At 34.9% G+C, this 27,709-nt stretch overlaps 1 protein-coding gene across 1 annotated transcript; it reads left to right on the top strand.

Moving 5' to 3' along the window:
- Positions 1-18,800: 18,800 nt before the first annotated feature.
- Positions 18,801-25,825, top strand: LOC309815997 (beta-casein-like; the record flags this gene model as incomplete). Its single annotated transcript, XM_082643123.1, has 7 exons — positions 18,801-18,851; positions 19,613-19,639; positions 19,748-19,774; positions 20,804-20,827; positions 20,925-20,966; positions 22,340-22,837; positions 25,706-25,825. The coding sequence occupies 7 exons, from the start codon at positions 18,801-18,803 to the stop codon at positions 25,823-25,825; spliced, it is 789 nt and encodes a 262-aa protein (XP_082499249.1).
- Positions 25,826-27,709: the final 1,884 nt, after the last annotated feature.

Below are 27,709 nucleotides of genomic sequence, written 5' to 3'. Positions count from 1 at the left end.
ATGAAAACTTAAAACATACACAGTTATTTCTATTTTTAATGTCAAAATGTTACTTTATTATGCAGAAAACAAAACCTTTTAAACAAATGTCTGCTATCTATTGGAAGAGCTATATGCATGTGTAGTACAGGCATAATATAATGCCTGGGAAGCATACATACTAATTTCAAAATCCTGATTACCTCTGAGGAGCTAGGGATGGGAATGGAATTGAGTGGGGACAATGAAGCTTCAACTGTAGTGACAAAATTTATTTTCTTTTCATTAACTAAAGTTTTTTAATAAATTAAAGTATTATTTATGAGTGATGAAATGCACGTATTTTAAGTGCATCAGTGGATCAGTTACCATGGTCGAAGTGTGTTACTTTCCTATTACCCCATGAAGTTTCCTCCTACCCTTTCCCACTTGATCACCCCTCTCAGAAACCATCACTCATCTGAATTGATCAATAATTCGTTTTTTCTGTTTTAGAGCATCTTTTGTATGTAATCATAGAGCATATACTGTGTGGTGTCTAGCTTTTGTCTCATGACATAATGTTTTTGAGATTTATCCAGGGTAATTATTGCTGAGTTGTCTATTGTAAGAATGTATGTGCTTTGTTTATGCCTCTCCTCTAGAAGGACACCATGGCTATTTCTAGTTTGGGACTATCATGAATAAAGATATTATAATATTATTTGTACTAGGATTTTTGAAGACTTTTTTAAAAAAACGCTGATAAAGCAGAGGAATGGTATGGCTGTGTCATACGGTATATGCACATTGAATATATACATAGACTGTCAAATAATTTCCTAAGGTAAAATTAAAATGATCACAGTACCACTATCATGATTAAACATAGAATTGATACAGATAATTCGATAATTTGTATATTAAACAAATTCTATTTAAAGCCATTATAAAACTAGTGATGAACATATTAAAATAAAGATGTTTCCCAGTTTCAAAAAACAAGAATTTCTTAAATTCAAATATTTGCTTTGCTGATAGGCTCATTAAACTGCTTATTTTTCTTCTTTTCTTTTATCCCCCCCTTTCTTTTCCATGCCATTATGAGGTGGTGGTAAATGATAGTTTCATAACTCATTTGTAATTTTAAACTCAGAATAGAGCATGTATTAGTATTTGGAGTATTGCCACTAATTGTGTATGACTTTCTCAGTAATTAGATACAAGGAATACCTGAGGTAGAAGGTTCTCTAATTTTACCAGAAGTGGAAGGGAGGTCAAGGGAAGTCTTGTGATGAGTATAAAGACAGTTGGACCCATGACAGGAAACATTGACTTTTATTCCAGTGATTTTTATATTCAAGAGTACTCTGTCACCCCACTTCTTTACTGAGCAATCTTTTTCTTTTCTTTTCTTTTTTTTCAAAACTGTTATATTTATTTTTATGTATGTATGTATGTATGTATGTATGTATGTATGTATGTATGTATGCATTTTAACATCTTTATTGGAGTATAATTGCTTTACAATGGTGGGTTAGTTTCTGCTTTATAACAAAGTGAATCAGTTATACATAAACATATGTTCTCGTATTTCTTCCCTCTTGAGTCTCCCTCCCTCCCACACTCCCTCTCCCACCCCTCTACGTGGTCACAAAGCACCGAGTTGATCTCCCTGTGCTATGGGGCTGCTTCCCACTAGCTATCTATTTTACGTTTGGTAGTGTACATATGTCCACGCCACTCACTTTGTCCCAGCTTACCCTTCCCCTGCCCTGCATCCTCAAGTCCTTTCTCTAGTAGGTCTGGGTCTTTATTCCCGTCTTGCCCCTAGGTTCTTCATGACCATTTTTTTTTTTTTTTAGATTCCATATACACGTGTTAGCATACGGTATTTGTTTATGTCTTTCTGACTTACTTCACTCTGTATGACAGACTCTAAGTCCATCCACCTCACTACAAATAACTCAATTTCATTTCTTTTTATGGCTGAATAATATTCCATTGTATATATGTGCCACTTCTTCTTTATCTATTCATCTGTTGATGGACACTTCAGTTGTTTCCATGTCCTGGCTATTGTAAATAGAGCTGCACTGAACATTTTGGTACATGACTCTTTTTGAATTACGGTTTTCTCAGTGTGTATGGCCAGTAGTGGGATTGCTGGGTCATATGGTAGTTCTATTTTGAGATTTTTAAGGAACCTCCATACTGTTCTCCATAGTGGCTGTATCAATTTACATTCCCACCAAAAGTGCAAGAGGGTTCCCTTTTCTCCACACCCTCTCCAGCATTTATTGTTTGTAGATATTTTGATGATGGCCATTCTGACTGGTGTGAGATGACATCTCATTGTAGTTTTTATTTGCATTTCTCTAATGATTAATGATGTTGAGCATTCTTTCATGTGTTTGTTGGCAATTTGTATATCTTCTTTGGAGAAATGTCTATTTAGGTCTTCTGCCCATTTTTGGGTTGTTTTTTTCTTTTTCTTTTTTTTGATATTGAGCTGCATGAGCTGCTTGTAAAGTTTGGAGATTAATCCTTTGTCAGTTGCTTCATTTGCAAATATTTTCTCCCATTCTGAGGGTTGTCTTATAGTCTTTATGGTTTCCTTTGCTTTGTAAAAGCATTTAAGTTTCATTAGGTCCCATTTGTTTATTTTTGTTTTTATTTCCATTTCTCTACGAGGTGGGTCAAAAAGGATCTTGCTGTGATTTATGTCATAGAGTGTTCTGCCTATGTTTTCCTCTAAAAGTTTCAAGGTGTCTGGCCTTACATTTAGGTCTTTAACCTATTTTGAGTTTATTTTTGTGTATGGTGTTAAGGAGTGTTCTAATTTCATTCTTTTACATGCTGTCCAGTTTTCCCAGCACCACTTATTGAAGAGGCTCTCTTTTCTCCACTGTATATTCTTGCCTCCTTTTTCAAAGATAAGGTAACCATATGGGCATTGGTTTATCTCTGGGCTTTCTACCCTGTTTCATTGATCTATATTTCTGTTTTTGTGCCAATACCATACTGTCTTGATTACTGTAGCTATGTAGTACATTGTGAAGTCAGGGAGCCTGATTCCTCCAGCTCCATGTTAATTTCTCAATATTGCTGTCTATTCAGGGTCTTTTGTGTTTCCGTACAAATTGTGAAAATTTTTGTTCTGGTTCTGTGAAAAATGCCAGTGGTAGTTTGATAGGGATTTCATTGAATCTATGGATTGCTTTGGGTAGTATAGTAATTTTCAGAGTGTTGATTCTTCCAATCCAAGAACATGGTATATCTCTCCCTCTCTTTGTATCACCTTTAATTTCTTTCATCAGTGTCTTGTAATTTTCTCATACATTCTTTTGTCTCCTTAGGTAGGTTTATTCCTAGGTATTTTATTCCTTTTGTTGCAATGGTAAATGGGAGTGTTTCCTTAATTTCTCTTTCAGATTTTTCATCATTAGTGTATAGGAATGCAAGAGATTTTTGTGCATTGAATTTGTATCCTGTTACTTAACCAACTTAATTGATTAGTTCTAGTAGTTTTCAGAAACACCTTTAGGATTCTCTATGTATAGTATTATGTCATCTGCAAACAGTGACAACTTACTACTTTTCCGATTTGGGCTCCTTTTATTTCTTTTTCTTCTCTGATTGTTGTGTCTAAAACTTCCAAAAGTATGTTGAATAATAGTGGTGAGAGTGGGCAACCTGGTCTTGTTCCTGATCTTAGTGGAAAGGGTTTCAGGTTTTCACCATTGAGGATGGTGTTGGCTGTGGGTTTCTCATATATGGCCTTTATTATCTGGAGGAAAGTTCCCTCTATGCCTACTTTCTGGAGAGTTTTTATCATAAATTGGTGTTGAATTTTGTCAAAAGTTTTCTCTGCATCCATTGAGATAATCATATGGTTTTTTCTCCTTCAATTTGTTAATATGATGTATCACATTGATTGATTTGCATATATTGAAGAATCCTTGCATTCCTGGGATAAACCCCACTTGTTCATGGTGTTTGATCCTTTTAATGTGCTGTTGGATTCTGTTTGCTAGTATTTTGTTGAGGATTTTTGCATCTCTGTTCATCAGTGATATTGGCCTGTAGTTTTCTTTCTTTGTGACATCTTTGTCTGGTTTTGGAATCAGGGTGATGGTGGCCTCATAGAATGAGTTTGGGAGTGTTTTTATCTCTGGTATATTTTGGAAGAGTTTGAGAAGGATAGGTGTTAGCTCTTCTGTAGATGTTTGATAGAATTCACCTGTGAAGCCATCTGGTCCTGGGCTTTTGTTTGTTGGAAGATTTTTAATCACAGTTTCAATTTCAGTGCTTGTGATGGTCTGTTCATATTTTCCATTTCTTCCTGGTTCAGTCTCGGCAGGTTGTGCATTTCTAAGAATTTGTCCATTTCTTCCAGGTTGTCCATTTTATTGGCACAGAGTTGCTTGTAGTAGTTTCTCATGATCCTTTGTATTTCTGCAGTGTCATTTGGTACTTTTCCTTTTTCATTTCTAATTCTGCTGATTTTAATCTTCTCCCTTTTTTTCTTGATGAGTCTGGCTAATGGTTTATCTGTTTAATTTATCTTCTCAAAGAACCAGCTTTCAGTTCTATTGATCTTTGCTATCATTTCATTCATTTCTTTTTCATTTATCTCTGATCTGATCTTTATGATTTCTTTCCTTCTGCTAACTCTTGGTTTTTTTTTTGTTGTTGTTGTTGTTCTTTCCCTACTTGCTTTAGGTTTAAGGTTAGGATCTTTATTTGAGATGTTTCTTGTTTCTTGAGGTAGGATTGTATTGCTATAAACGTCCATCTTAGAACTGCTTTTGCTGCATCCCATAGGTTTTGGGTCGTTGTGTTTTCATTATCATTTGTTTCTAGGTATTTTTTGATTTCCTCTTTGATTTCTTCAGTGATCTCTTGGTTATTAAGTAGTGTGTTGTTTAGCCTTCATATGTTTGTATTTCTTACAAAGTTTTTCCTGTAATTGATATCTAGTCTAATAGCATTGTGGTCGGAAAAGATACTTGATGCAATTTCAATTTTCTTAAATTTACCAAGGCTTGATTTGTGACCCAAGATATGATCTATCCTGTAGAATGTTCCATGAGCACTTGAGAAAAATGTGTATTCTGTTGTTTTTGGATGGAATGTCCTATAAATATCAATGAATTCCATCTTGTTTAATGTATCTTTTAAAGCTTGTGTTTCCTTATTTATTTTCATTTTGGATGATCTGTGCATTGGTGAAAGCGTGGTGTTAAAGTCCCCTACTATGATTGTGTTACTGTCAATTTCCCGTTTTATGGCTGTTAGTATTTGCCTTATGTATTGAGGTGCTATGTTGGGTGCATGAATATTTACAATTGTTATATCTTCTTCTTGGATTGATCCCTTGATCATTTTGTAGTGTCCTTCTTTTTCTCTTGTAATAGTCTTTGTTTTAAAGTCTATTTTTTCTGATATGAGAATTGCTACTGTAGCTTTTTTTTTTTTTTTTTGGTGGGCGTGTATGCAGGCTCTAACTGTTGTGGCCTCTCCCATTGCAGAGCACAGGCTCCGTATGTGCAGGCTCAGAGGCCATTGCTCATGGGCCCAGCCACTCCAAGGCATGTGGGATCTTCCTAGACTGGGGCATGGACTCTCAACCACTGCGCCACCAGGGAATCCCTCTAGCTTTCTTTTGATTTTCATTTGCCTGGAATATCTTTTTCCTTCCCCTCACTTTCAGTCTGTATGTGTCCCTAGGTCTGAAGTGGGTCTCTTGTAGACAGCATATACACAGGTCTTGTTTGTGTATCTATTCAGCCAGTCTATGTCTTTTGGTTGGAGCATTTAATCCATTTACATTTAAGGTAATTATTGATATGTATGTTCCTATTACCATTTTCTTAATTGTTTTGCATTTATTATTGTAGGTGTTTTCCTTCTCTTGTGTTTCCTGCCTAGAGAAGTTCCTTTGCACATGTTGTAAAGCTGGTTTTGTAGTGCTGAATTCTCTTAGGTTTTGCTTGTCTGTAAAGCTTTTAATTTCTCCATCAAGTCTGAATGAGATCCTTGCTGGGTAGAGTACTCTTGGTTGTAGGTTTTTCTCCTTCATCACTTTAAATATGTCCTGCCACGTCCTTCTGGCTTGCAGAGTTTCTGCTGAAAGATCAGCTGTTAACCTTATGGGGATTCCCCTGTGTTTTATTTGTTGTTTTTCCCTTGCTGCTTTTAATAGATTTTTCTTTGTATTTAATGTTTGCTAGTTTGATTAATATGTGTCCTGGTGTGTTTCTCTTTGGATTTATCCTGTATGGGACTCTCTGTACTTCCTGGACTTGATTAACTATTTCCATTCCCATATTAAGGAAGTTTTCAACTATAATCTCTTCAAATATTTTCTCAGTCCCTTTCTTTTCCTCTTCTTCTTCTGTGACCTGTATAATTTGAATGTTGGTGTGTTTAATGTTGTCTCTGAAGTCTCTGAGACTGTCCTCAATTCTTTTAATTCTTTATTCTTCTCTGCAGTAGTTATTTCCACTCTTTTATCTTCCAGGTCACTTATCTGTTTTTCTGCCTCAGTTATTCTGCTATTGATCCCTTCTAGAGAATTTTTAATTTCATTTATTGTGCTGTTCATCACTGTTTGTTTGCTCTTTAGTTCTTCTAGGTCCTTGTTAAATGTTTCTTGTATTTTCTCCATTCTATTTCCAAGGATCATCTTTACTTTCATTATTCTGAATTTTTTTCAGGTAGACTGCTTATTCCCTCTTCATTTTTCAGGTCTAGTGGGTTTTTTCCTTGCTCCTTCATCTGCTGTGTGTTTCTCTATCTTCTCATTTTGCTTCACTTACTCTGTTGGGGGTTTCCTTTTTGCAGACTGCAGGTTTGTAGTTTCTGTTGTTTTTTGTGTCTGTCCCCAGTGGGTAAGGTTGGTTCAGTATGTTGTGTAGGCTTCCTGGTGGAGGGGACTAGTGACTGTGTTCTGGTGAATGAGGTCGGATCTTTTCTTTCTGGTGAGCAGGCCCACGTCTGGTGGTGTGTTTTGGGGTGTCTGTGGCCTTATTATGATTTTAGGCAGCCTCTGTACTAATGGATGGGGCTGTGTTCCTGTCTTGCTACTTGTTTGGCATAAGGTGTCCAGCACTGTAGCTTCCTGGGCATTGAGTGGAGCTGGGTCTTGACATTGAGATGGAGATCTCTGGGATATTTTCACCATTTGATATTACTTGAAGCTGGGAGGTCTCTTGTGGACCAGTGTCCTGAACTTGCTTTTCCCACCTCAGAGGCACAGCCCTGATACCTGGCTGGAGTGCCAAGAACCTGTCATCCCCACAGCTCAGAATAAAAGGGAGGAAATAAAGAAGGAAAGAGAGACGAAGATAAAATAAAATAACATAACATAACATAAAATAAAATAATTAAAATAAATATAATTTTTTTAAAAAAAATTAAGAAAAAAGAAAGAAAGAAGAGCATAACCAAACCAAAAACCAAATCCACCAATGATTACAAGTACTAAGAACTATACTAATAAACAAAACAAAACAAAAAACGGACAGACAGAACCCTAGGACAAATGGTAAAAGTAAATCTATACAGACAAAATCACACAGAGAATCATACATGTGCACACTCACAACAAGAGAAAAAGAGAGGAAAAAAAAAAGTATATCATTGCTCCCAAAATCCACCTCCTCAATTTGGGATGATTCATTGTCTCTTCAGGTATTCCACAGATGCAGGGTACATCAAGTTGACTGTGGACATTTAATCCACTGCTCCTGAGGCTGCTGGGAGAAATTTCCTTTTCTCTTCTTTTTTGCACAGCTCCCAGGGTTCAGCTTTGGATTTGGACCCACCTCTGCGTGTAGGTTGCCTGAGGGCATGTGTTCTTCGCTCAGACAGGATGGCGTTAAAGGATCCGCGCTGATAGCCGCAGCTCGCGCCCGTCTCTGGAGCTCCTTTAAGCGGTGCTCTGAATCCCCTTTCCTCTCGCACCAGGAAACAAAGAGGCAAGAAAATGTCTCTTGCCTCTTCAGCAGCTCCAGATCTTTTTCTGGACTCCCTCCCGGTTAGCTGTGGTGCACTAGCCCCCTTCAGGCTGTGTCCATGCAGCCAACCACAGTCCTCTCCCTGCGCTCAGACCAAAGCCTGAGCCTCAGCTCCCAGCCCCTGCCCGCCCCGGCGGGTGAGCAGACAATCCTCTCGGGCTAGTGAGTGCTGGTCTGCAGCGATCCTCTGTGCCAGAATATCTCCACTTTGCCCTCCGCACACCTGTTGCTGCGTTCTCCTCCGTGGCTCTGAAGCTTTCCCCTCCACTCCCCAATCTCCACCCCGTGAAGGGGCTTCTAGTATGTGGAAACCTTTCCTCCTTCACAGCTCCCTCCCACTGGTGCAAGTTCCCGTGCCTATTCTTTTGTCTTTGTTTTTTCTTTTTTCTTTTGCCCTACCCACGTATGTGGGGAGTTTCTTGCCTTTTGGGAGGTCTGAGATCTTCTGCCAGCATTCAGTTCATGTTCTGTAGGAGTTGTTCCACATGTAGATGTATTTCTGATGTACTTGTGGGGAGAAGGGTGATCTCCACATCTTACTCTTCCTCCATCTTGAAGCTCCTTCCCTTCAATTTTTTATCTTAAGATTCGCATTAATAAATAATTTCCAAGTAGTAAGCTGCATAATTTCTCTTTTTCATATGGTATATTTGTTGCATAGTTTTGATATAAATAAATAAATTTACTTATATTTAAGTAGACAGATTAAAATCGTATTTTCCCTAACATTGCACATTAACGTTAAATTTCATATAACAAAGGACACTTTCATTAGAACATCTTTAATATTGTGTGATATTTAATGATGTGAAATAAGCTTATTCACCACAGCTGTTCCCAATATGTTATAGTTAGGAATTTTCTTTAGATTAATGAAATAAATTGTATCATAAAAAATTAATGAGAAACAAATTTTCTTAAAGTGTAGGTTTAAAAAAAAAAGATTTACTAATCACTCAGCGTCTGCTATTTTCACTCTGCTAGGCATGTTATGTGTACTTTCTGCACTAGAGTAATGTAAGGTGAATTTTGTTTTTCTATTTTACAGATGAAGATTTTCCTGAATTTCTGTAATCTTCATTTTGAACGCCCTGCATCAAAAGGCAAGGTCTGAGCACATAATAATAAAATAAAACCAATACAATAAACTGTTTCTAGTGTCTAAATGTCAGTTTCATCAAGAAAAACCTGGTAAAGAATGATAAATAAGAGTTTTGGGCTAATTAGAAGAAACCTTCTTTAAAACATTTTATTATCTTTTAAAATACTGTTTGTATTTTTTTCTAAATAATAGTATTTGTTGTACAGATATTCTTCATAAGTAAGAAGTATGAGAGAAAGGATATATGGAAATATTACTTTGTTTTGTAAAACAAGGAAAAGAAGTCCAGACAGTGAATGTGTTAAGATAGTTTATCTTAATACTATTTAAACATTGTTTCTCCATCATGTGGTAATTCTGTGGTTTAAAATACAGGTAAACTATTTGAATTCTAAGAAGAACTCATTATTATCACATGTTGTTTTTCCTGACCAATTTTTGTACCCACATAGTCTAAGGAGTATTTCATACAGGATGATTTAGAACATGATTAGAGGAAATGAAGATGTTATTACGTGTATTGATTATTAACATTCTGTTTTTATGTAGCCTCACCTCTGCCATGGTCTAGTTTTGTGGTTCAAGGAAGTTCTTAAGTCTTTCCTAGTCTCGTTTTCTCATTTGCATAAATTTAGTTCACTACAGGCAAAAAGAATTTCATAGATCTGTTTTCTATTTTCTTTGAACACGTATCTGAAAAACATTTGGATATGTAATAAAATTGCATTATTATAAATATAAATGTGCTTCATTATTTGAATGAATGAAGAACTGAAGCTTGGTAGCTTTATATATCAAATATAAAAACTTGGTCTACCTGAATGACAAGCCACACAATGTAATGACTTGTATCCACTACTTATTAGCACTATAAACTGAGTAGATAAGTTTTGTCTTCAGGTTTTTCATCTGTAAGATGGTGTCAATTAAATATATGTGTGTGTGTGTATTACAGCAAAGTTTAGCAATAGTGTATGTAATAGAAAATATTATTTTTTAGGTAGAAGATGCTAAATCAGAAAATATTTACAAATTCAAATAACCGTAGAGACCAGCCAAGTGATTTAAATGAATAAAACAGCACTAGACATAAAAAAAGGTAAGATAAAATATGGATTATGGCCTCTTAGAAAGTTCGAGCCTGGGTCAAAGGAAGCAGTCAATATTCAGCTCCAGCCAGTTTTTGACATGGAAAAATTATTACTCTGTATTACCAGATTCTGCAAATTATTTTAGGAGATAAATCAGAAGTCTGGATTTTTTTTAATGTGAATTCTTCTGATATTTACAGGCTATCAACAAATTTGAAACATGCCTTAAAATATCTTATTTGCCAAAAAACAAAACAAAACACATTGAAGGGCTGTGTTTGCTAAAATAAAAAGATCACAAATGTGATTCTGTGTTATTGGAGAATGAATAATTCTGGCAAGCTAAGTGGAATCAACTGAAAAATTAACTTTTAAGCATAATGATTTTTTAAAATTTCCTAATTATTTTATGTAGAAGAATTTTTTAAATTTACCACACCTTACTACATTCTGAAACACTAAATATAATCAATTTATATATATATATGTTATTTACAGTCATTGACTAATTTAAAGTAGTTCAGCACCATAAAATTATTTTTCTGAAATTGTTATTTTATCCTGTTTCTGATTTTTATGTCTCTTATTAACGATATTGTTTTGCTTATGCATTTTATGACTGCTTATCAGTCATAATGTTTTGTATGGATCTATTTAAAAAAACTTTGTTTCCTGAGGACAAGATATCTGATCTGTTTTAATCATTTTTGCATCTCCATCCATTAGCTTGGGGGTTTCACAACCATGCTTGTTCATTTCTCTAACTCTCCAGAGAAGCTCTGAATCAGTCATTTGTCTTAGGTAGATCGGCTCTTAATGTCTCCTACATGATCATCACCATTCTATTTTATCCCTTTTCTCTCTTACATCTTTGCTTCATTTCAAGTGGTCTTTCTTTAGCCTAGACAAACCATCAGTTTTACACCATCTTATATTCTACAAATACTGTCTCATAATTTCCTGTTTCTTCAGCTACATCACCAGTTTTCTCCTACCAGTTACCATCAAATACTTAGATGAAAAACCGAAAAGATATACATTTGTGGATTTTGCTCCATAACTTGTACATTCAACTTTCACCTCATTCACATCTTTTGTTCTTTCTTAGGTAATTGTAATTTGTTTCCTAATTGGTCTTTCCACTTCTAACCTGACATTTTTCCAGGTCATTATCCACATTATTCTCAGAATTATTTTGCAAAAACTGTTGTGACAAGCCATTTTACCACAAAAACTATTTTAATGGTTTCATATTATATATGGAATAATATCCAAGGTTTTAACACAGCATTCAAGACCATTTCACAGCTTTCTGGAGAGATATTTCTGGCCTTATTTCTTGCCTCTCCTTATGTCTCATATATAACTTTTCCATTCCATAATTTCATGTCTTCACGTCTTTCCTATGCATAATACCTTTTGACAGAGAACACTCTCTCTTCACATTCTCTGACTAACAAACTCCTATGTATTTTCCAAGACAAATTTGAAATTTGAACATTTCTTTGACAATATCCTCCAAGCCTCGGGTAGGTCTAGTGTTTGCTTATTTGGTGTGTTCTTTAAGAGAGTATTTACACTGATGCTGTATTTTAGTCAGTCATATGTTAATTAATTCATTTACTCAGTCAACAGTTATTTAAACTATGCAAATAAATGAATTTAATTTTATTACATAAGCTACTTAGACTTATTTAAAAGTAACTAGATGTATTATTCTAGACTCCTAGGATATAGGCCTCATGAAACTTACATTCTTTTAAGGGAAATGGATTTATAAGTGTACAGGGCTACAGAAACACAAACAATTGGAGACAAGTAGCAAAAAAAAAATCACGATAAAAAGTAAAATGTATAGTATTTACATTATATTTTATGAAAAGAAGAAAAATAGGTAAAGGAAGTGGTGTAGGAAATATCAGGAGGAGTACTGGGGAAGATGGCCAGGAAAAGCCTCACAGAAAAATTAAGTAGAGACATAAGAGAAGAGTGGGGAGTGGTCCATGCATTTATCTGGGGAAAGAATTCCTTACTGAGGAAACGACTAATGGAAAGCTATCAGGTGGCAGCTCACCTATTGTGCTCAAGGAATAGCAAAGAGGCCAGCAGGACAGGGCAGGAGTTAGACAGAGAATAAACAGAACATGAAGTCAAAGAGGCAACAGGGGGCCTGATGATGTAAGGTATTTTAGGTCATTGTAATGACTTTTGGATTTTAATCTGGGAGTGACAAGAAACCAATGAAAGGCAGTATATAGAGGTGTTGTTTCTTTGAATGTTAAATAGTCTAAAAAAGTCCGGGAGAATATGTGACTGCTGCACTTCATTTTAGAGTGAGAACAATTGTCATGGTTGAGTATTTTTTGTCAGCTACATTCACAGGGGCAGGAGGTAGAATTCAGATTAACCTGGGATATGATTTATGTAAGACAGTATAGTAAAATCAGAGACAAGTAGGGGATTTGAATATCTGTATACAAGTGTGATAATAACAATTCTCTTGAAATTCAAAGTGGGAAAAAAGGGGCATATAGACATAAGGAATTCAAAGGCACTGAAGTATTGACAGGATGGTTGAAAGGTCCTAGATTCTGATGAAACCAAATAATGTTTGGCTTCAGATATAAAAAGGGGTTTATTCAGTAGGTAGGAAATGGAATAGGAAAGTAGGAAGGATGAAATTATGGAGTGGTGAAATTACTTTCATGACAAAATGTAGTCATATGTCCTTCCATATTTATGATCTGATAATGAGCAGGAACCACACCATCTTTGTCTTTTTTCTTTGTGTGACTTTTCAAGTCATCCAGTACAGTGCTTCTAAATGTGAGATGATTTTTAACTGCCCTGCCCCAGGAGACATTTGGAAATTTCTTGAGACATTTTGGGTTCTAATAGCTGTGTGGTTGGTGCTACTGGCATCTTACGGGTAGAGGCCAGGGAAGCTGCTAAACATCCTACAACACACAGGATAACCCCCACAACAAAGAATTATCCTTCCCAAAATATCAATAACATGAAGGTTGAAAAATACTGGTCTAGCATGTAGTACGTGTTCAATAAATGTATCTTGAACTTGAGTGATGTTTTATGATCATATGTAAAGAGAGAGTAATTAGGATTAAGGGTGTGTCCTATGAATCAGGGTTCTGGGTTTTATGTTTTCATGGTGTCTGCTTGCTCACAGAACATATTTCTTATTCCCTGATTCTTGATTAACTTTATAAATTAATCTTAATAGCTATATTTCACATAAATAAGATGTTATTTTATTATATTTGGATAATCTCATGGAAAGAATTAAAATACTCCATCTATATAAATAATGCTAAGCTAAACTCTTTATCTCTACCTAATAATTTGTGAGAATTAATTAATTCTGTGTTCTGTTGTTCCTAAGTTTGAATTATTATATAAATCCTATTTATTTTCCTTCTCCCCGCCCCCATGTTTTGGAAGTTATTAAACAGTACCTCAAATATTTTTTAGGAAACTGAAGTTTTTAGTAAACAGCTCTATCTCTAAATAGCTATAGTATCCTGAAAAAATAATACAAATTCCCAGGTCCTCAGTTTCCTTTTCTCTAAAATATATTTAAGACATCATATGGATGATATCTCAACTTTTTTTTTTTTTTTTTTTTTTTGCCATGCCACACAGCTTGCAGGATCTTAGCTTCCTGACCAGGGATCAAGCCCATGCCAGCCACAATGGGAGTGCAGCATGCTAACCACTGGACCACTAGGGAATTCCCGATATCTCTTCTAGTTCTTGTTTTCTGAACATTTTTTGTCCCTTTATTGTACTCTTTATCCAACTTTTCTATTGCTCTCTTTCTTCAGGGTATTACTTACATGGTTTCAGCTAGAATATATCCAAAACCCATGACTGCATATTTCAGATCCATCATTCAATATGGGAAAAAGCTTTGGCTGAACAAATTCTACTTATAACAAATAGTACTAGAACATCTTGCTTAGATTATATCTTGCTCCTCACCCAGGATTATCTTATAAAATTTCCCTGTATGAAATTCTCATTTTGCCTTATAAAAATGGTAACTCTTAAGTTATACATTGCAAAAGCTTGAGTTGCCCACATGGCGCTTTGCTTCTTATTGGTCTTTGTGCTCTGAAGCTTACCTGTCCAGTAGCACCTGATGTTATCTTAAATCTCAGGCTTTTTAATTTTCCCTTGGGCAAGCTCCTTTCCCTAGTGTACTGTTAGTGATTTCCTTGATCAAGGTTTTACCTACTTTTCTGGCCCAATTGAGTCCATAACTATATCAATTAATATAATTCAAACTTGGTGAGAGACAGTCATAAGGCAATGCTGTGTTTATTGCACAATATGTAAAGTATCTTGCTGAGAAAATAAAAAGGAAGTGTTGAATGGTTAGGGCATGCTTGCTTTTGTATTCCTTTTCTCAGAAATCACACTTCTTTGGCTGTGGCCTTGGCAACCAAGAGCTAACACATAAAGGCACATGGAGCAGCCAAGGCCTTTTCTAGTTATACCTATGACATTGAAGTCATTTCATCATTTCTTTTCATGGCTTCCTCCTGGCTCCCTATGAAGAGTCTTAGAATGAAGATTAGCTGAATAATTCAAATACATAGCAGACATTGACTTGGGTTTTCTAAGCAATACAAAACTTGTATGACAGTCAGGTGTGTTCCTCTCCCACGCACATCTAGCATGATATGAATGCAAAGTATATTGTGAAGAAAAATTATTAATTATGCTAAAGTGCTTACTTTAGAAGGGCATCTATCTGTCCTGAAGCCTTGAATATATCTATTACAGGCAATGAATAGAAGAAACAAACCTTCTAAAAATGAGTAGTGTCAAATACAACTACATTTATGAACATCAATTGCTAAAGAGGCAAAGAAACTTGAAGACTGCTTTTGTAAATGGGCACCTAAAAAGTACTTTTGAGGTCTGGCTCAGACTCTATGGTAGTACTTTGTGTAAGACTCTGCTCCTGTCTGGGTTTTCATTTTATTTCTTCCTTCCTTCCTTCATTTGTCCTTCCATGTATACTAGCTGACAAACATTGACTCACTGTAAAAGATATGAGGCCAAACCTGGGCTGCCCCGTTTTAATAAATTTGTACCACTATCATTCATTTTGTAGAAGAATTCTTTAAATGTTACTTTCTGTATTAAAACCCTTCAACAAATCCGCACTATCTAGAGAATAAAATCCAGGTTCCTTAGGATCATTGTATGCTTTGTCCATCATTATCTGACCACTTTCTCTTTCTCTCTTCTCATCTATATCTACTCCCTACTCCTTGCAATTCATGACCCAGGTTCGCTACTTGATTTAATTGTAGTGACTTCTTTCTCATATTCAAGACCCTATTCTGCCTTTCCTTTTAGCCTATAACTCTATTCCCTCTTCAGGTCTAAGCTACTGTCATGGACTTGTTAGCTTGTCATTTCCTGCATTACAGCATAAAACACTAACAGCTATTCAGGTTAGCACGAAATTGTGTCCTTTGTGTGGCAGTGTCTCTCTGGTGTCTATTAGAATTTCCCCACAATTAAGATCTTGAAGACCCACCAAGTACTAAGAGACATTATTGTGGTTACAACAACTTGGGGACTGGGACAGAACATCACTGTCCCCCAGCCAATGTCTGTAGTTACTGGACAGTTTCACTTCCTTTATCAGATTGTGAATTATTCCCTTGTTAAAATGCTCCCCAGAATTTCTGGGGACAGATAATAGGAAGAATTCATTTTCTAATCATACAGACTTCTTGGAATTCAAACTCACTATTGATTTTATTTCAACCACAAAATTAGCATACCATTAAATACTGTATATAAAGAGCCACAAAAGCAGACCATTATCCACTCAGCTCCTCCTTCACTTCTTTTCCTCTACTTCAGAAAAAAGGTAAGAATTTCAGATATAAATTCAATATACCCTCTCCTCATCTTTATTTCAAACTAAGTTGAGATATAGAAAGAATATAATTGCTTAAAATATATCTTTAAACGTTAGAGTATTTAAGATAGTGCTAACAATATTTTTAGCACTTAGGTTGAAAAAAATAGAAGTACCTATAAAGATTTGATAAAAATTATAATGACAGCATATGTTTTCTGAGTCTAACAAAATGTAGTAACAGTGATTGCTATTTTCTTTAGTACATGACTAGTTAACAGGCTATATTAAAAGATCTATTTCTTGAAGTAAATATTTTTATTTATTTTAAAAAAATTTTTAACATCTTTATCGGAGTATAATTGCTTTACAATGGTGTGTTAATTTCTACTTTATAACAAAGTAAATCAGCTATACATATACATATGTTCCCATATCTCTTCCTTCTTGCATCTCTCTCCCTCCTACCCTCCCTATCCCACCCCTGTAGGAGGTCACAAACCACCAAGCTGATCTCCCTGTGCTTTGCGGCTGCTTCCCACTAGCTATCTATTTTACATTTGGTAGTGTATATATGTCAATGTCACTCTCTCACTTTTTCACAGCTTACCCTTCCCCCTCCCCATATCCTCAAGTCCATTCTCTAGTAGGTCTGTGTCTTTATTCCCGTCTTACCCCTAGGCTCTTCACTGAGAAAGTTTTAGCCAACAAATAGTTTATAGAAATAGCATACTGAGTCAAGAAATAGAGTAGTCAAGAAATGGACAATATTTTTAGAAGAAGAGTGTACTTATCAAAATTGTTTAGAACATTCAAATTCCCAGTTTATCATTTAGTTTATACTATTTAAAATATTAAAATAGTTACATGAAACACAGAATTAAGTTAGAGAGAAACAAAGTGTTTTACTTTGTACAAAAATTCTAGAACTGACAGAGATGACCAGGAAACAAAAATTAAGGAAAAAATATGATCTGAAAGAAAGAATAGCTCAAAGTATATTAGTCAATAATAAAATTCTTGCTTGAAAATCTGTATATAAAATGCTAATTATAAAATAAAGAAAATGTAATAATATTCTCCCTACTTGTAATGAATTCTAATATAGTACCATACTCTTTTTATGAGTCATGACAATAAAAAATTATTTAGAAATGTATAGAAGTGTTAGGTAAAGTAAAATTAATATAGAATTAGCACCCGTGAGAAAAATCTAGAAAAAAACTTCCTTAATTTGAAAATCTGGGATTGAAGAGTGTGTGTCAAGTGATATTGATGACAAAAACATTATTTTTTACAAGAACTTATAGAAATGCAACAAAACCAACCATTTAGTACATTTTGGTGAAAAGTGATAACATATTTTATGTTATGCTCCAAGGAGAAGTAGCCTAGAGTGGAGATTGGACAAAAGAATCTGACACCTTGGTAAATCATCAAGGGATAAGTACACATTTTTATGGAGAGAAAATAAATGAAATGTATGGTCTCTAAAATTATGTGCGACAAAGGAGAAGAGATGACATTAGGCATGTGGAGATGAAGACTGAGTGGTGGATATACATGGAGAAGAGACAATCCAATCAGTCTAAGAAAATGTCTGGATAAGTGGAGCAAATAAAAGAAATGCTAAAATGAAAATGGTTGTCTTATTGGAAATAAAGATATGAATAAGATATGAATAATATAAAAATAAAATATGATCTTCTTTGTATACATTTTCTTTGATCTGTTGCCTCTCAATAGAACTGAAGCTCCAACAGGACTGAGACCTTAATATTTTGTTCACTGCTAAAATCCCAGCACCTAAGCAATGTCTGACAATAAAAGGTGCTAAATAAATATATGTTTTTAAATTTTATTTTTATTTATTTTTGGTTTCATTCGGTCTTTGTTGCTGTGAGCAGGCTTTCTCTAGTTGCAGCGAGGGGGAGCTACACTTCGTTGCAGTGCGCAGGTTTCTCGTTGTGGTGGCCTCTCGTTGTGGAACATAGGCTCTAGGCACACGGGCTTCAGTAGTTGTAGCACGTGTGCTAGTAGTTGTGGCTCGCAGCTCTAGAGCGCAGGCTCGGTAGTTGTGGTGCATGGGCTTAGTTGCTCCGTGGCATGTGGGATCTTCCCGGATCAGGGCTCGAACCTGTCTCCCCTGCATTGGCAGGCGAATTCTTAACCACTGCACCACCAGGGAAGCCCCTAAATAAATATTTTTGAATAAATGAATCAACTAATTAATCTTTCTGTAAATATTTGTAACTTTTTCTTCTGTCTTTCAAAAAAGCCCTCATAAGTACTGTGAATGAGATGAAAATGAGTAAAGTAGGATAGGGCTGTTAGCTGAAAATATCTGAATGGCTGGCAATGAAATATAAACTTGGTATGTAAGATTAAGGAGCCATAGTAGATTTTGACCTTGATCATATGATAAAACTTCTATTAGTATTTTTTCTAAAATACAGACATTTTCTTCTTTTTTTTTTCTTTTTTTGGCCACACCATGTGGCATGCGGCATCCTAATTCACCAACCAGGGATTGAACTGCACTCCCTGCAGTGGAAGCATGGAGTCCTAACCACGGGACCTCCAGGGAAGTCCCCAGACATTTTTGTTTTACATTATCTTTGGTTTCTTTTAAAGGAAAGTAATCCTACCTAAATAAGAAAATATATTAGATTGACAAGTAATATACCGTTTCCTCATTTCCCCATTCACAGGACTTAATAGCCATGAAGGTCCTCATCCTTGCCTGCCTGTTGGCTCTTGCCCTTGCAAGAGAGGTAAGTACAGAAAAATATCTTGAAATAACTAAGAAATAGTACTATCTGCCTATTTTCAGAATGTAGTATTACCAACATTTTAAATGTATAAATAATGCAGGATCTCAGACATATTTTTTCTTTTGACTTCTAAGAAAATCATTTACATTAACCCACTATCTCAACAGAATCCTATAGGACCACAAATCTTGGTCAAATTCTTCTACAGTATTGTGCCACCAGTCCCTAAAGGAAAAGCAAACAGACCAATAAGCAGGAGACAAACAAGAAGAAACACATATAAGAACAAAAAAATGAGTAATATTGCACAAATACAATTGCATGCATGTGCAATCTTGATAAATATATCTTATTCCAGTGATGAAATATACATATCTCTTACTCTAGGGAACTGGGCTGATCCCTACCTGTGTATATTCAACAGAGGATGCTACTCCAGAAGACGAATAATCATAAACATATTCATAATCATAATAAACTGTTCAGTAAAAATTAAAATAACTCCTTTTCTGTTACCCATAAAACAGACTCTTCATTAAGGTAAAATAAAAATATACCAATAAAAAGGTACTAAATTTGAAAGCTGTAAAAGCAATTACAAGTCTCTCAAAATACATATAACATTTTTTATTCCTCAAATTTGTGAAATAGCTCTCCATAAGGAAGGTAAAAATTAGGTAGGAAAAATGTTTAATAATGGGTTAACTATGGGAACTAAAATGGTGTTTTTTTGTTTTTTTTTGGTTTTTTTTTCTCTATAGAAAGAAGAACTCAATGTATCCGGTGAGGTAAGATATTTTTATTCAGAGAAAAATTTCTAACCATAAAGTAATAACACTTTCTGATGATCTAGTAGAAGACTCAGCTGATAGTTGATTTCTTTTTTTCCTTTACAGACTGTGAAAGGCCTTTCAAGCAGTGAGGTAAGACAACGTTCATTTGGAGGCAATTTCCCAAATTTAGAACAAAAAAATACTGTACTTTCTTTTTGTGTTACATTAGGGCAGTTAAGCCAATGCAGCTATGTTCTGACAGGTAACGAATGTAAATTTCCACTGTGTATGTTTAAAGACAGAATAAGTGTCTAGAAGATTTAGTATTCTAGCAGTTTCTAAGTTTGCCTGCTACTTGAATTGTGTCACTGTGTCCTGCTTTTTTTTTTTTTTTTGATGAACTATACAGTCCTCTTTTCTATCTTGAGCTCTACGTTAACCTCTTTCCCTGTTTTGACATTTATTGAGCACTTTCTGTATCAGACTTTGACTAGCAGCTGTGGTACAAACTGGAAAGAGGGATACCCTTAGTAAAGAGTGGAGAGACATGCAAATGGACATATTTTGTTATTATAATAACAATCTAATAAATAAGAGGCAGTGAGAATTAGTGTAGTCCTAAATCTGCCTGGGGGAGTCATGTAGATATTAATGCTTGCACCACTCTTTTTTGGGTCTGTTACCACCTGTTAGTTAAATGGTACATCAATATACTTTGTCTCTTTGCAAAGGTTATAAGGTCCTTAGGGGAGGGTATGTATTTCTTACAATTCATTTGAAGCCTAAACATAACAAGGGAACCAAGAATGATTAACAAATGCATCAATGGTTATTATCATATATTTTCAATTACTATTCTTCTAGAACTAGATGAGGGTATTAGACATCATTTGTTGTCATAAGAAGGGAACAGGGTGATAGAGAGAAATTAGCTTCTGTTAAATGCTTCTTTTGGCATTATGCTCATTAATTTTCTTTTCTTTCTTGACTGCATCATCTGTTCTTTTATACAACAGATTTATTCAGAATAGTGTAACATGAAGTTTCAGCAATTAAAATAATGATATTATCAAACAATATGTCTGCATTAACCTATTAAATGCCTTCATTTTCTGATGTATGTTGACAACTAAGAATTGTTCATTAAAACTAAACCTGATTTTATGTTTTCTTCCAAAGGAATTTGTTACGCACATCAACAAGGTAAAACCGTTCTATTTAAATGTACATATTTTCAAAATTTCCTGTTTGATTTTTACAAATAATAACATTTCTTTATGTGTAATTGGTTTTTTAGCAGAAAATTGAGAAGTTTAGACATGAGGAACAGCAACAAACAGAGGTAATTTTTTCATGATTAGTATATTTTGAAAATTATAATGAAATATAATACATGCAAACATACTTATAATAATTATGTTCAGTCTAAAGAATGGTAATAATATAAACATCAGTGGAAGAAATTAAACTTTGAGAAGGTGAAAATATTTTTAAAGATTTAAACACATTTTTAAACACATAATCAGCTCCCAGAATTTAGAATAAATACCTAAGAATAACTATTGGTTTATTCATTTTACTAATAGTATACCTGTTTTCAATAAGTGCACATTGGTAGGAACATTTTTGGATAGGGGACTGTGATCCCCTTATTCTCAAGATGGATATGGTGAGGAAAGAGAGGAGGGAAGCAGTGTGGCAAAAATCCTAATTTGATCATTTATCAGCTGTATAACCTTGGCTCCAAGTTTATCTGTACCTCAATTTCTTCACCTGTAAATTGAGAATATTCATAAACTCCCAGGATTGATGAGCTGGTGCACAGTGAATATTCAGTGATTTTACATTAGCATTCTGTAGCTTTTATACTCACATTTATGAATGTATGGAGTTCCTAAAAGTATTTCCATTACACAGATGACAGAAGTGAGGTACAGAACAATTGAGTACACAGTTGTGTGGCAATATCACATAGTTATTAAATAACAGAGCTTGTTTAAAAATAAGGCTTGGGAACAACATAAAATTCTGTAATTAAATTAATTTTATGGTAACATACTTACCTAATTGTGATATTTAAGCTTTCCTGTTTTACCAATGAAGTTAGATTGTCTGGAACTTACACCAAATATTTGCTAAATCAAAATGAATTTACAAATTGATGCCTCTTTAGAGACTCAAGATCACTACCTTCTACCAAGGGAAGTAGTGCTAGAAGTTTGCTGTTGTTAAGTAACTCCTTGAATTAAAAAAAAAAAATTAAGACTTACTTTTCATTAAAACAAACAAAAATAAACCTTGAAGTTACCCCTTTAAGTCTTTTTAAAATAGATCTTCATTCATTATATGAAAACAATTATGACTATTATCAACACATTGTTGAAAAGTCTGTACCCTCTGAAGACCAAAGTATATAGCTACAGCTCTGCAGGCAACTCAGGGAAAGGTGAAACAAGTCTTGAAATCTCCAAACATTGATTTCTTTTGGCTCTGTGGATTCACCTATGAAGGAAGTGGGTTAATGAGAAATCCCTTAGTGGGCATTTTCCTCATTAATCTTCACAGGACCCCAAATGATTTCTTAACCAAAGTAAGTGAAAGATTTTCCTTCTCTCTTTTCACTGAATCATTGTTCAAAAAAGAGGAGGCTACTTCATCATGAATGACAATTATAACTGAGTTACAGACGCAAAGATTATTTTTCCTTCTTTCCAGGATGAACGCCAGGATAAAATCTACCACTTTTCCCAGCCACAGCCTCTAGTCTATTCCTACACTGGGACAATCCCTTACCCTATCCTTCCTCAAAACATCCTGTCTCTTGCTCAGCCCCCTGTGGTGGTGCCTTTCCCTCAGCCTGAAATAATGGAAGTCCCCAAAGCTAAGGAGACTGTCCTTCCTAAGCATAAAGAAATGCCCTTCCCTAAATCTCCAGTAGAGCCCTTTATTGAAAGCCAGAGCTTCACTCTCACTGATCTTGAAAATCTGCACCTTCCTCTGCCTCTGCTCCAGTCCTTGATGCACCAGCCTCCCCATCACCTTCCTCTTACCCCCATGTTTCCTCCTCAGCCCCTGCAGTCCCTTTCTCAGCCCAAAGTCCTGCCTATTCCCCAGCAAGTGGTGCCCTACCTCCAGAGAGTTATGCCCAACCAGGCCCTTCTGCTGTACCAGGAGCCTGTACTTGGTCCTATCCGGGGGCTCTACCCTGTTACTGTAAGTCCAAATTTACTAATTGTGCTGTTTCACTTATGATGTTTCTATGATGTTAGAGTAATTGAAAGCTCTAGAATAAAAGAAAAAATGAATAATGAATGGTTCCAAAATGCATATAGTTTAGATCAGTGGTTCTCAACATTAGCTACAAATAGAATAACCTGGAGAACTTCCCCCACCCCCACCCAAATCTCAATGTCTAAGCTTACCCATGGAGATTCTGATATAATTGTTCTTTCTATGTAGAAGAAACTGAATATTGGGAAGAAATAATTTCAGGGACTATGATTTAATTGGTCTGTTGATAATTTAGATAAAGAGGATTAAGGTGTACTAAAGCCAGAATTAAATTTGATAACCTCATTTGGTTGGGAATAACAAACCTAAGAAAGTTCATTATTTTCTACAATTTCGAAGTTTTGCTTGTGCACAATTATTTCCCACATGCCTCATTTCACATCTTGTTTTTGATGTATGAGCATATGAGGGCAAAATACTGAGGTGTTTATTTCAATACTCATGAAATTCTTAGGGAAAGTGTTCTTGCCAAAAGGTGAATTGTATATTTATTCATTTATTTTTTTTAATTTTTAAGGTCTAAGAGGATTTCACAATTAATGCCCCCTCCTCACTTTTGGTAAGCTTTAGGAGTTTGGAGATAGACTGATCATTTTCACAGTTAATATCTTTTTACATTTCATTTTCCTGGATAAGCCCCAAATAGTGGCAACTTCCATCAATATACTAACTTAATTATTACTTATCAATTTATTCTCAATGACTGACTATTAATTATGCACCTGAAATTTTGTATCTTTTATATTTCAAATAATTCAAAATTGTATGTATGTGCTGTTGACAGACTTCTTTTTCTTTCAATTGCCTATATCCTTATTCTTGATTATCATCATTTTTAGGAAAAACTGAAAATAATTTCTTCTACTTTTATGCAAACATGTTAGAGCTTATTTTAAAGATCAACTGCATTCACATTTCTAACTTAGGCTTTATGATCTTCAATTAGTTATCAGTTAAAATTTATATATTGTCTTTCAATTTATAAGTAAAAATACAGTTTCTTAGTCCAGACATAAGTCTTAAAAAGGGAATAGAATATAGTTTTGAGATTCTTAAGATGCGAATCCTCCTGTGATCATGATCCAGTAGATATAAAACAATTCTAAGTGAGCTGATATTTGGTCCTAGAGGAACTTTTATATGCCTCCAAGATAGGGCACAACATGGTGCATTTGTAATAAAATTTCTCTTATGAATTAGTCCCACCAAAATTACAAATGGGGAGAGATGAAGAGTTATACCATATAACTAATTCTATATTTGTTCTCTATTCCACAGAATTGACTGTGACTGGAAATGTGGCAACTTTTCAATCCTTTCATCATGCTACCAAAATAGTTTTTAAATGAGTCGACATGGGAAAATATGAAACTTTTTTTCCTTTATTTATTTTATGCTTTATATAGCATTCATCTTAATTTGAATTTGACTCATAAACTCTATATTTTCAAAAGTTTAATTCAACGAAATTTCAACTTTAAGTGGGAAATACCATAAACATATCAAAAATAATTTCTGGATTTGTGTTCATTATTTCTTTAAGAATCTCTTTTGTAACCAGTCATTTCAATAAATTAATCCTTAGGCATAGTTAAGCTTTCCTGTCTTTATTATAATTTTTCAGATGTAATTGGCCTCTTTATTTTTAACTTAAAGTTATTATTGGCATTAAATATAGCAGTGGAAAAATTGAAATTGAATAGAATGCTTTGAATTGAATACAAGAGGATATCAAAAGGTTAAGGAAAAGATAGGGTGATCATATGCTGTATATACTCTAGAAAGTCTTGGTTTATACCTATTATCTCAGTTGAACTATTACACTTGTGCCTTTCACTCTCAGAAGTATCCAGCATTAGCTGTTAAATTTTGTGGTCATAAATTAGGAATTTATGACCTAATTTATTTATGACCTAATAAATAGGAAAAAAAATTCAAATGTGATATCTGAATCACAGTTCTATAACGTGGTAGCTAATTGGTGCTGCATAAGTTAGTCTCTAAGAGGTTCCATTTCTACATCTATAAAATAGTCAATTTAAGGGGTTTTATTGAAGTTGTAATGTGAATAGTGCACTGCAGGGTACATGATAGGTGTTCCTGGTTGCCCCATGTTCCTGACTTCACTTACACCAGAGCAGCAAGAGCCAGTATCAGAATGAGCTGAGTTATATGATTTTAGCCATTAATGCACAAGAGAGCAGACTTAGGTGAAGCTCTGATATCCATTGTCTCTGTCTGTGGAGTAATTATTTCATCGTGATGAATTTTCTGTCTACCAAATCCTACATTTTTATACACAATTCCATCCCCTTGGGTTTACACAGTGATTTGTCTAATTTCATCTTTCCTGCATCCTCAATGTCTTCTTCACCACAGGATCAAGTCCAAGTTGTACTTAGGCATAATATCTCCTATCTTTATAGAAAAATTCCATCCTTGACAGTTCTTTGGTTACTCTATGACAACTATCATAAAAGAAGTATCCAAACTGCTGTGTCCATTTTTTCATTTGTTATTCTCTCATTAACTTGCTCCAATCAAGATTTTATTCCTATGGAAACCACTTTCTTGGAGATTACCAATAACTTTTATCTTACTAATCTGTGTTCATTTTACACAACCTCTCAGTGCTATTTCGTAGAGTTGATCATTCCTTCTTATTTGAAATATCACACTTCTTTTCGTTTGAAATCCTAAACCTGATAAGCCCTTGGTTTCTCTCTTAACACACTAGCCACTTTTTTGCAGTCTCCCTTTTGGCATTTTCTCCTTTTTCAAAAATTTAAGGCTTGCGCTATGCTAGAAGTTAGCCTTACTTTGGTTGATGTTGTTCAGTTCCAAGGCTTTAAGTCCATTCATGAGCTCAGAGCTTCCACACGTATGTCTCCAAACTTACTTCTTTTCTGAACCCCAAACTCATGTACTCAACTGCATTCTTTGCCTCCACATCTGGATACCTAATTAATATCCCAAATGTGATATGACCAAGCACAAATTTTTGTCTGAATCCAGTCCCCAACTTGGTCAAAATTTAATTGGACATATTTCAATAACAAAGGAAACTGATGTAATAGTATGTAGGCAATAGACCTGAATAAGCACTTCACCAAAAGAGGTTATCTTAATGGTCAATAAATATATGAAAAAGTGCTCAACATCATTAGTCCTCAGAAAAAATGCAAATTAAAGATACCAAATAATATCACGACACAACCACCAGAATGACTGAAATGAAAAGAATTGGTAATACCAAGTGTTTGCAAAAACAAGCAAACAAAAGGAATGAAAAGCAAAGCTAAAATAAATGTTAACTGGTACAAGCAACTTAGAAACCTGCATTAGTCTTTGTCGAAGATAAACATCTGCTTATCTTATGACTAGCAGTTTCACTCTTAGGTATATAAGAGTATATAACCAAAATAAATATATATATGTATACATACATATATATATATATATATATACATATATATGTATATATATATGTATATATATACATATATATATATATGTTTGCTCTAAAGACATTTATACATATATATATATATATATATATGTATATACACATATATGCTCTAAAACATTTAACCAATATTCTTAGCAACGTTATTATTAATATCCCAAACTAAAATCAACATAAGTGTGAATTAACAGTATTTTGTATAAATAAATTGTGGTACACAATGCAAAGGGATATTATACTGTAATTAACATGAATGAGTTACTGTCACACAAAACAACGTGGATTATTATTATTTTTTTTTTGCGGTACGCGGGCCTCTCACTGCTGTGGCCTCTCCCGTTGCAGAGCACAGGCTCTGGACGCGCAGGCTCAGCGGCCATTGCTCACAGGCACAGCCGCTCCGAGGCATGCGGGATCTTCCCGGACCGGGGCACGAACCCGTGTCCCCTGCATCGGCAGGCAGACTCTCAACCACTGCATCACCATGGAAGCCCCGTGGATGAATTTTATATAAATAACACTGAATGACAGTAACTGGACACAAAATATAGTGGAATGTACAACTCCATAAATAGAATCTATTAGAATCTATGAGCAATTAATATCTGATAAGATAAACTAGACCATTGGTTATCTGAGGGAAGGTAGAACTTGATAGGGAATGTGTAAAAGTGCTCTCAGGTATTAGTGAAATTCTTTCCCTTAGCCTGGAAGATGAGTACTCTGTGGTAATTCATTTAGATGTGGGCCCTCAGTACATTGCCTACCTTCTTCCTTTTCCCTGTGGTTGGGGCCTTACCAGTGTAGAATGACTTCTTTGCTTTTGGACTTGAATGTAATTACATACTAGGGCATAAAACCTGGTTTCCTCAGAAGCTGTGGAATAGTTGGTTAATGCTACTGTGAAATGCATAGTTTTAGCCCTGACTGGGCTGAAATTTTTAAAATGAGAAGCAGGAGGTGAGAGAGAACTTGCACATTAATTCTCCCTTCTTTTATTCTCTGTATATTATTCAGAAGTGGTCATTACACAATAATCACCTTCCATTTTTGATAGCTAAAACAATTCAGAGGACCCAAACAGTTTATATTAAGAGAACAGCTTTATTACAGGCAGAAGATAGAGTACAACAGGAGAAGGGTATGCACTGAAATCTAAGGAGCAAACTTTATTTATCCTTCCACTGCTTGGTAGCAAAAGATATGTTTCATACTCACATGTTAAACCATAATCGAGGGTGTGCAAAGTACCTCAATACCAGGAAGTTCAAAAATATTTGTTGTGAGGATCTCTTACAATAAGCTATTCATGCAGGCATATTCTAGCT

The sequence above is a fragment of the Mesoplodon mirus genome (genome assembly GCF_964341445.2).
Source record: "Mesoplodon mirus genome assembly, chromosome: 2".
NCBI classification, from domain to species: Eukaryota; Metazoa; Chordata; class Mammalia; order Artiodactyla; family Ziphiidae; genus Mesoplodon; species Mesoplodon mirus.
This window is presented reverse-complemented; position numbering and strand designations above follow the sequence as displayed.